Genomic DNA, 11,472 nt, shown 5'->3' with positions numbered 1-11,472 from the left:
CCTTTTTCTCATTCAAACTATAAATTATTTTTCGTATTTTAAAAATTGTTTGCCTTTGAGCTGATTTTATTACATATATATCATTCATGTTTATTTTCAATAAGTCAGCATTAACTTCTGCAAATTCTGTAATCTGAAATAGGTCAATTTGATGAGTTCATAACAGAGTTTAAATATTCATTTTCATCTATTTTTAACTTTAGCAAAAATAAATTATCATATGTATTACGTTTGAAAATGAAATGTAAATTAATTAAAAATATTAAACGCAAAACAAATAGAAGATACATACTATATTGAAATGTTCATCTAAATATAAATTCATTATCATATCACTCAACAATATTGTGTTAAAAAATGGGTCTATCCACCTTAAAAGTAAAAATAATTAAATTAATCATCAATAGAAGTGTTATCGCGCTCTCTCGCGATTACTCGCTGCAAGTTTTTATAAGAGAAACAATCACCATGTCATTAAAGCCAAATAACTTTTTGTAATAAATTCCAAAACATCATTCTTCCTTATGTGTTTCTTTATAATAATACGATAAAGTTCATTTATATCGTTGTACAATAATCTATTTGCAAATTCGAGAAACAACATTTCATTAATATACTTCACGATAATTTGTGCATCATCTGAGCAAAACAAATATTTCAAAATATCTATATCTGTGATATTTTTGTATTTTTTAAACAGCATTTGCGATACAGATTCATTGGCTAACATCATGCCGGCACAATATACCCAATCCTTCCACCATGGTGAAAACCTACGGTGTGCGAAAAGTATCAATCATTAGCGAAGTTTAAGTTAGTATCAGGTGACCGATCAAACATATGGCGGAACAAGTAATAAAGAGATATGTTTAAAAAGAGATATGTTTAAAATTTGTATAGAATATAAAGATTTACTTGTTTTTATCAGGATCGAATAAATAGCCAGACAATTTTGTCGTAGCAGTTATTTGACACTTTCTAAGCCCTAATTTACAACCCCATCTTGTTGCTAATAATCTCAATGTCTTACACATATTGTCCTCATTCTTGTCCTTTTCTTCGTATCCCAAATTTTGAAGTAAGCCGTCCAATATTAGACGTACGTTTTCCTAAATCACGTCAAGGAATATTGACATCACATAAATATTGAATTGAGGACGTTATAATTTAATTTTAATACTTTGCGTTGTTTATCAGGAAGTAATATTTACATGTATGTATAACTACAAATGCATGATATATATATATATATATATATATCATCACATATACATATTTTTATGGTCAGAGACAGTTTTTACATTCTACATTTTCGTCGAAATAATTTATTTTTGATAGTATAAAGTTTTTTTTTATAATCGGTTTAGAGACTACGTATCTCTTGATTAATTTATTTGATGAAATACGCTCTACCGTCCTTACCTTGATATGTTCCGCTTCCGGATAATTCCAAATAGGCCACATGAACGATAGAATATTAAACATTGGATACCAGGCTATGTAATTTACATCGCGCTCTAGGTAGCTTGCAATTTTCCAAAATGTAGACGGTGATACGTAGCCTTGTGTCATAAAATAATACGCATCATCAATCAATTGCGCGCGATTGAGGACATGTATTCTATGATATGCATCAGAGTGCAAGAATTTTGCGATTCGAAACCAACTTTCTTTATCGTAATTTACGCGAAAGTATCCTGTTGCAAAAAGTTAAATAATTATTATATTGAGTCTTTACTAATTTACATTTATATTCTCGAAAAATGTTACATAATATAAAATAAAACAAATGTGTTATGTAAAAGTTGTTTTGCGTTCTAAAGTCACGAACTTATCTGGTACATGTACACACTCACCATTTTGTTCTATATTAAGTATAATAAAATCAATATTCTCCGCCACTTTAGTAACTGCAATTTCGGAACTAGTTATCTTAATATCGCATCCAAATATCTCGTAAAACGATGAATTATATGAATTGTAAGTTATTGGTATCATCCATGTGGATTTTCTCATGTCAACGTTATCAGTAATATTTAATTGCACTGTGTTATCTTTACGATCGTGAATGACTTGTATAATAGGATAGTATTTTTGACTTAACCACGTATCCATAATTTCGATAATTTTAATCTTTTGATTAGCTCTGTCATCAAGCACACGTTGTAAGGCAATCCAGAAATTGTAAGGAGTGGCTGTATAAAACTTACTATAAAGAGAGAAATTCAATATTGCGTACTAGTATACGATTGCGCGCGCGTGAGTTTGCTTCATGTCGTTAATAATGTTTGGATTTTACAATACAGACATGAAATATATTTTTCTTAACCGTGTGTTTAGTTGAGCCTTTTAACATAAATGTACAAATATACCGAAATTCTGTGTAATAAATAATATGCCTCTTTCAAGCGATTAATTAATGAATACGTAAAGATATAAAGGACCCAGAAAATTTGGCTTCGGTCAAATTAACTGAAATTCTGAAAATGTTGTAGTTTAAGTGCTGATCAAAAGTTCTCTTTGGCAAAACCTCCGAAAATCAAAATTATAAAAGATACGATGGCTTAAAGTGAGTGTTATTGAAATTTAAGAAATGCCTGTTTTTGAATATACAGATTAAGTTAATATATAAAAAAACTAATATATTTTATGTGTGTGTGTGTGTGTGCGCGTGCATATACACATAAACACAATTATGAAAATACATTTTCATAATTTCAGCTAATTTGACCAAAGCCACTTTTTTTATATAAAATGTGCGGGATGGAATAGTGTCTGTTCTGTTGTGTATATAGTTATTTTTAGAAGGAACACCTAACATCGAAGTATAATGTATATGATGATGTTACGATGTGTGTTACTTACAATTTGTCCAAATATTTTTTAACAGCTAGTTGGAATTTATCCCGTGTGATCATATGCTCTATCATACGTAAAAGAGTAAAACCTATAAGCAAAACAGTATAATGAAGCGTAATAAGTTTATTTGATTTAAATAGAGTAAGGATCAGGTTTCATAATTTATATGTTCTCTCCCAAGGATAAATGAATATTTTATTTTAAATCTCCAGTTAAACACTAACCTTTATTATAATACCAACGAGAACAGAGGACAACATCAATCTCATCCGCTGCTCGTTCATAGTATTCGGAAAGAGCTCTCATCCGACAGTTGGTTTCATAGTGAAAAGTTGACTGAAGAATTTGGATTGTATAGAGATCCATTAATTGTGAACCGTTGAAAATCTAGAATAAATTATTTTGATACAACTAAAATGTAGGCTGGTGTACGAATTAACATTAAGCAAATGTATTCCATAATCCAGCAAACATAAATATGTATTGACTATATTACTGTAATATAACGAAATATATAACACGTTATACAGGGTGTTCCGTAAGTCGGGGTCAATCGCTCGAGAGATGAATGGGAAACCACAAACAAGAAAGAAAGTTGATACAAACATAGGTCCAAAAATGCGTTGTTTTCGAGTTATCGCCATTTTTATGTTAAAATTTGAAATTGCTTTGCTTTCGAATTTTTTGGTTTTGGAATTTCGATGGTTTTTATGAGTTTTAAAACACAACTAAAGTCAAATAAAAGTTGGGAGCTGCTTTAGCACTACCTAGGATGCACCGCGTGGAAGTACAGCCCGCTTAGCATCCCGTGGAGGACCTGTACGCTGGCCTCCTAGGTCACCCGGTCTCAATCTGTGTGATTTCTATCTTTGGGGTCATTTAAAATCCTTTGTTTATAAACGGCCAGTTAATAACGTCCATGAACTCAAGCAAAGAATAACTAATGAATTTGAAAACATTAGAGAAAATCCGGAAGTGCTACAAAGAGTTCGGAACTCCTTAGAAAGAAGGCTTAGAGCCTGCATTCATGCAGAAGGAGGTCATTTCGAACACCTCATATAATTTTTACGTTCACTCACACACACACACACACACACACACACACACACACACACACACACACACACACACACACACACACACACACACACACACACACACACACACACACACACACACACACACACACCACACACACACACACACACACACACACACACACACACACACACACACACACACACACACACACACACACACACACACACACACACACACACACACACACACACACACACACACACACACACACACACACACACACACACACATACACATACACACACATACACACGACAGAGAGGGTTTGGAGTCACTAAATGCCACAGGAGTGACGAACTGTGAGGTCCTGATCTCTGCCAAGGGATGCTAAGCGGGCTGTATCCCCACGCGGTGCATCCTGGGTAGTGCTAAAGCAGCCCGCAACTTTTATTTGACTTTAGTTGTGTTTTGAAACTCATAAAAACCATCGAAATTCCAAAATCAAAAAAATTCGAAAGCAAAGCAATTTCAAATTTTAACATAAAAATGGCGATAACTCGAAAACAACGCATTTTTGGACCTATGTTTGTATCAACTTTCTTTCTTGTTTGGTGGTTCCCCATTCATCTCGAGCGATTGACCTCGACTTACGGAACACCCTGTATAACATAACCAGTTGCAAGCAAGTTACAAAAGTATAAGTTAAAAGTATATTAGTAAATATGTAAATTACAATACATGTTAGATGTAATATTCCACTCATACAAAATTACAGTTGCAGTTATGTAACATAAATATAACATGTTATGAAAATGTCACAGGACTGTTACGTGTTACTGTGTAACGAGACCTTAATTTATATTATACAATAGTTATTACCCAGTAAGCACAATATAACATAGTAACAAAGTTATATAACAAAGTAACAGTTACGTAACATACCATATGATTTAGCTGACATTGTAACACCGATCGAACTTTGTGTTTACTGGGTACATTTCAGGCAAATGTTATGTGACTAGGATATAAATTATACAGTTCCCAATAATTACTTTTGTACATAGTGTCTGACGATAACCCTTCCCAGTCAGAATCACAACGTACTCAAGGTTGATTCAACGTCAATAAGAGTTAAATTAACATTTATTCAACGGTTCATCGACTATTTTAACGTCAAATCAATGTCGAAACAACATTATAGTTCTGACTAGGTTATATGCATCAAGCACACAAAATCCAATAATTTGTCATATTATTAGTTACTTTTACATTACATAGAAGTATTTTATATTTAATGAGGTTTGTACACGACTCTGAAAAGAGATTAAAACAATTTAAATATGTTTACGACACCAATCATTTGCCTTTAAATTCAAAAGTATCACGTTCTCTAGTAATGCTGACAGATAAATATCAACCTTGTCTATGATATAATAACCGTAAAGTTTCGATAGTGATTCGCCTAACCACAGGTCCTCCCACCAAGCCTGAGTAATCACTGCTATAAACGGCTGACGTGTCATTTGTTGCGAAATTACTTCGCCGATGTGAACCTTGCGGCCAGGAAAATTAAAATTTTCATCATATAGAATATCCTTTTCACTATAAATTATGAATCAATATGATCAGTATGATGTAGATATTAAAGTGCACACACATAATTTAACTCTTTTATAAACCACACAAACGTATAAAATTAATTTAAAAGTTCCATCAACGAAACTCATTAAGCACAGAATAATAATATCATGACATCAATTTTATCGTTTTCTACCGCGTAATATATTATAACATTTATGTATTATATACAACATATCCCAGTCAGAACCACAAAGTTGATTCGATATCGATGAAGGTTGAATTAACGTTGAATCAACGGTTCATCGATTCTTTCAATGTCAAATCAACATTATGGTTTTGACTGGTATGATGAAACGCAGTTACATTGTTGAGCGGGAAAATAAAATATTGATGTGATGTTAGTATTACTCGCGCGATACTTAATAGATGCACAGACTGAGAAAAAATTTGTGTGTATTGTGACCAACAATCTAGGTTAATCAAAGTAGATTTATATCTATGCTATGATATCGTCGGTGCCATTATGGTATCTCTGGATTGATAGTGTTTAGGCTTTTTTAAAACTTCCCAACAAACGAAATATTGCATATAACATACCTGTTAGTAATTGTAATTTCCTGTTCGACAATATAACCGTTATATAAGACGTGCGTTATATAACAGTTATATTGTTATTACAATTAACAGGTACGTTACTTGTTACATTGCATTTGCTGGGTTATATCAGCACTCGAATTGTGTGTATTATGTACCTGTATATCATAAGACCAAAACATCCCATTGAGTTTATTGTATTATTTGGAAAGAATATGTGATCCCTTTTCGATAATACATCGGTTAAATTCGTAATGGACGTCAAATATGAATTGACATCTGGGATTGTTCTCATTGCATCTTGTAGCATCTCCTTTTGCGACATGTGCCAAATAAAGTCAGTCTCAGATATTTTACTCATTGTAAGTCTGACGTTGTCTTCAAGCAGAGCAATAAATACGTTGGAAGGAGACATCAAAGGCGTATCATTAAAATATGTCCAGCATGAATTCGAATCGCAGTTTCCTGTGGATATTGTGGGCATATTTGAAAAGGTTCTAAATTTCTTGAGATGTTTTACAGATATGTTGAAAATTGCCCTTAATCCAAGCTCGTCCCAACATGGAAACACTCTCCGAGCCATGTTACTTTGAGTGATGATTAACCTATAGGATAATAGGACATATTATTATAAACATAAAATTTTTAACTATTCTATAATGTAGGAATACCGTGCGAAGAATTTTATACATATGTGGGCATGATGCATGGAAGAAATCGAATAAATTAGTGTGTGTCGCGATGATAGTGGGTGCGAGTGAATGAAGTTGGCACCACATTTTTCGAAAATCATATTTTTGGAAGTTGTTCTAAATTGTTCTAATCTTGTTCCACATTGCTCCAAAACTATATTATTTTATTTCAACCGATTCAGCAGTAAAACGAAAAAAACATATAGTCCTATACCGTTTTGCGATATACGCAATAATTATTGAGTTATTAATTATAGAAATCTGACGAGTGAGCGCGCAGTAGGTTCGCATAAAATTGTACGAAAATTTATTTATACATATGTCAATACGGAAAAAGAGATTGGTATACAAATGTAAATTATGTAAATGCTTGTTTTTGCAGATATGATTATTTATAATTGGCTCACATACCGATGTAGAGATTATCGATAAATATTCTGTCGATAAATATTTATCAAAATAGTATCGAATTAATCGTTTTTACCTTTGATTTCTTCTTATGATAACTGCATAAATCAGCATAACCAGCATAACATTTGAATCAATAGAAAGGAATGTTTATGTACAATGGTTAACAGTATATTTAATGATTCCCGCAAATTTTTACCTTGTCTCAAGATTTGTTCCACCTTTCTTGTACTCGTATTTAACTATGCCTCTCCGAGAAGAATAAGCAGTGTTGGAGTAGATTGTTAAGTTATAAACTCCGGCAGCTATAATTTTATCAAACCGTAAATCCAAAATCTGCGATTGTTTGCAATAACGGTATCCAGTGAATGCGTAGTTTTTAACTGAGCTATTCGCAGCCGTTAGACTTATCTGACTTTCAATATTCAATCCAGAAGCGTACAAACTTATGTCTTTAGTTGGATTTTCAGTAATGATCGTAATAGTAGTTTTACCGTAAGCTCTATTAAAATTCGGATATATTTTGAACTGTATGGTATATCTAATTGGACGTGAATTATAAATTAATAAATCATTATAAGAGGAAATATCCGAGCAATCTTGCATGTCCATGTTTAAAGATTGATCATTATCGGTATCAAACGTTCCGGGCAGCAGAACAGCGGCGCAGAACGAAATATAGATTAATAATAATATTAGAGATTCCATGTAAATATTTCTCAAAGATATATTTGCACCTATATGAAGAATTTATTTGTTAGCAGAACCAAATATTAGTTAATGATAAGTTTTAATATGAGATCATTGTTACATAATATTGTTATTTAATGTTGATATTAATGTAAGAAGAATAATACAACGGATATAAGAAATTCAATGTCTCTTACCTAAGCGGATATATATTCTGTATTTGATGTTTCCACTCTTAATGCTCGTTGTCTATTACCGTGCGCAGCATAAATACAGCTTCTGATATAAAGGTTCATTTGCAAACAGAAGAAATATAAGCAGAAGAAATATAAACACAAATCAAGCAATAATAAATTGCGTGTTGAACTCTTTGGCGCTAGATTGATTACATACGAGAAAAATATTATTTTGCAAAGTAATAACATATTTATAAGTTGTTAATGGTGTATCGAATAATCGATATGGAAAGTATCATGTTTCATGTATTACTTCGCAAATTTCATTGAATGTAACAAATTTATAAATTATGATGAAATATATTGCGAAGATTGACAAGAAGAATTATTTTTAACCCTTACAAAGTAGAACAAACGTTTTACTTATTTATTATAAATATGTAAATATGTATAAGTTAAGGGGATCCTGGAGTCGTCTGTTTTATCGACACATTGATTCAAACTTCTCAAACACTATTCTTTTTATTAGCTGGACAGATTGGAAAATCCTTTTGTACAACGAAAGTACTTATAATAACGAAGTCCGGAAGACAAAGTTTTATGTAAAATTCAATGAAAAATTACAAAATTACAGTTTCGTTATCATGTTTTGTGTTAGCTCGTAGCTTTACTTATTAATTATAAAAGTTCTGCAGTTTATCCATGCAAAAGCTTTTGCTTCCGGACTAGCCATAATATGAAAGAATAATACCGAACTAACAGAAATGAGCTTAGAAGTCAGTGTAAAAAGAATAGTGTTTGAAAAAAATGTAATGCATACGGAATTGTGTTTGCTACATTTTTGGATAAAAAAGAACAGTAGATTAGTTCCACATAATCATGATCGATGGTGTTGCAGGCAGACACAATCGTACTATCCTTGTCTGTTTCATGCGTGGAGTAATGTTATGACAAGGAAAGTATAATTGTTAAATTTTTCATTGAATTTTACATAAAACTTTGTCTTCCGGTCTTCGTTATTATAAGTATTTTCATTGTGCGAAAGGATTTTTCAATCTGTACAGCTAATGAAAATATTAGTGTTTGAAACTCGTATCTTTGTTCGCTCGATCGCACGCTTCCCAATCAGCACAAAAATATTAAAAAAGTTTTTAAAAATATTTTTTAGATATTTGAAAAACCTTTAAAAAACATTTTTTAAACGTTAAAATAATGAAATAAGTTCCCTTTTTTAATTGAAAAAAACGTTTTTTTTAGCGTTTATAAAAATATTATTTTAACGTTTAATAAATGTTTGTTGTAACATCTAAATAAATGTTTCCATTGAACGTTTTTAATTTTTAAAAATTTATTATGTTTGACAAATATTTTTTATACAATATTTTATACATATTGTACATTTGTACAAAAATTACATAAAATAAAATAAGCAATTGCAGTTCAAAATAAACCAAAGCTGAGAACCCAACATTCATATAGGAGTTATAGTAATACATACAGTATTTCATATGCAGGGTGATTGAAACAACCCTGGGTCCTTAATTGAAAACACGTGACTAGATTCTGAGACGATTATTCCTTTTATAAAACTTCATCCGAAATCTGGTTTTTGAATTACAAAAGGAAATAGTTTCCTTATCACGGGTTGAATACAGGAGGTATACAATGGCGGCGAAATTTACCACGTCAGACGCGGTCGCTTATATGTTAGGCGGCTGAGTTGTTAGGTCCGACGGTGAGTTCCGCTGCCACTGCTTATCTTCTGTATTCAACCCGTGATAAGATAACTATTTCCTTTTATAATTCAAAAACTATATTTCGGATAGTTTTGTAAAAGGAAAAATCGTCTCAGAATCTAGTCAGGATTATGTCTTTTCAAGGACCCAAGGTTGATTCAATCACCCTGTATATTATTACTTAATAGTTGAAATGTAATAATGATATATTAACACTGAGAAAAAAATTACTAAATTTAAGCTGTTAGTTTGAATACAACCGTGAAATAATTTGTTTAAATTAAGCAAATATTTTCTAAAAGTACAAAAAGTTTAATTTTAGAAAATAATTGTTAAACTTAAACAAGCAATTGTTTAATTTAAACAAATTATTTCACAGTTGTATTCAAAGTAACATTAGTTTAAATTTAGTAAATTTTTTTCTCAGCGCAGATTATCGCAATTATATATTAGTCTTTGGAACATGTGGAAAATAAGGATATCATAAAATAAATCTTAAGTAACAAAGTAAATGTTCTACTGATTAAATCTCATGTTCCAATGTTAGAATCGTTAAGTTAAAATGATGTCAAATTGACAAAAAATAAAAAAAATTTAATAAATGTGAGCCCTTGTCGACAATCTTGATTTAATCCCGTAAGCCATAAGAAATTGACTATAATCGCAGTCGACTATTAGGCTGGAGTCCTATATATGGCATATATTTTCCGCATAAGGAGTATCGCGTAATCAATCATATCGTTCATTCTTTTACAAGGTTCCATCTGAGTATTCAATCGTCGCAATTCATTGGTTACGTGTTACACGCGGAAAATACCTTCCACAGAGTATCTGAACTCCACCCTTACAAGCGACTGTGGTTGGTCAATTTATTACGGTTACAACTTAAAACAAGGTTATAGACAAGGGCTTGCAATCGAACGTCAAATAGACATCATTTTAACTTTCTGTTCTCTTTGGAATACAAATGAGTATTTTTTTATTGCAGTCTTCTATCGCCGTCCTCACTGCTTTCGTCGTATGTAGACTCGCCTTCATCTTCATTAAATGATGAATTTTGTGGTTCGTCATTTGCAGCTTCTTCCTTTTTGCTGTTTTGTCTGTAAATATCATAAATATTTCAATATTAATAAAAATTCATAAGCTATAAATGTCATAATCTAATGACTTCTTATCTAATAAATCTTTGATTTAGGTGCGTACTTCAGCCAAATTAGTTACAAAAAGTTAATATAACACAAATGTATAGAATATTTACTTTTTTATACGAAAGATAGCCTGGGCCAACCATGGTCCTGCTTTCCTACCAAATATTGTTACATTAATAGTAGGAAATTCTTTAGCTACCGCTTCTATAAGAAATGAGCACATAATGAAACTTATGAATAAATACAAAAAGAAGTACAGTTTACACAAGGTACAATGTAATACAGAAAAAAAGATACAAAATAATATAATCTTACCGATCATAATATAACACGATGAACTGTTCTATGCCAGATTAATACATACTAAAAGTTATATATTTTTTTTAATGTAAGGGCACATACATACTTTAAACTATTATATAAATATTCAATAACTTTGTCGCATTATTTAGCAAAATATGCATTGGTAATTATATCGTTGAACCAGTTATATGTTATACCATTGCAGTTAGATATGGTTTCACATGTAGCAACCTTCAATTTGTAT

General features: G+C 31.5%; 1 protein-coding gene across 1 annotated transcript; it reads right to left on the bottom strand.

Moving 5' to 3' along the window:
• Positions 1–463: 463 nt before the first annotated feature.
• Positions 464–8,172, bottom strand: LOC109504084 (thyrotropin-releasing hormone-degrading ectoenzyme-like). Its single transcript, XM_025303317.1, has 10 exons — positions 8,063–8,172; positions 7,375–7,912; positions 6,234–6,680; positions 5,319–5,502; positions 3,084–3,246; positions 2,866–2,947; positions 1,857–2,209; positions 1,423–1,697; positions 916–1,109; positions 464–773 (listed from the first exon to the last, which is right to left on the bottom strand). The coding sequence occupies exons 2-10, from the start codon at positions 7,881–7,883 to the stop codon at positions 464–466; spliced, it is 2,517 nt and encodes an 838-aa protein (XP_025159102.1). The 5' UTR covers positions 7,884–7,912; positions 8,063–8,172.
• Between the last annotated feature and the right edge of the window lie 3,300 nt (positions 8,173–11,472).

This window comes from Harpegnathos saltator, unplaced genomic scaffold, assembly GCF_003227715.2.
Source record: "Harpegnathos saltator strain DR-91 unplaced genomic scaffold, Hsal_v8.6 scaffold54, whole genome shotgun sequence".
In the NCBI taxonomy this organism is placed as follows: domain Eukaryota; kingdom Metazoa; phylum Arthropoda; class Insecta; order Hymenoptera; family Formicidae; genus Harpegnathos; species Harpegnathos saltator.
This window is presented reverse-complemented; position numbering and strand designations above follow the sequence as displayed.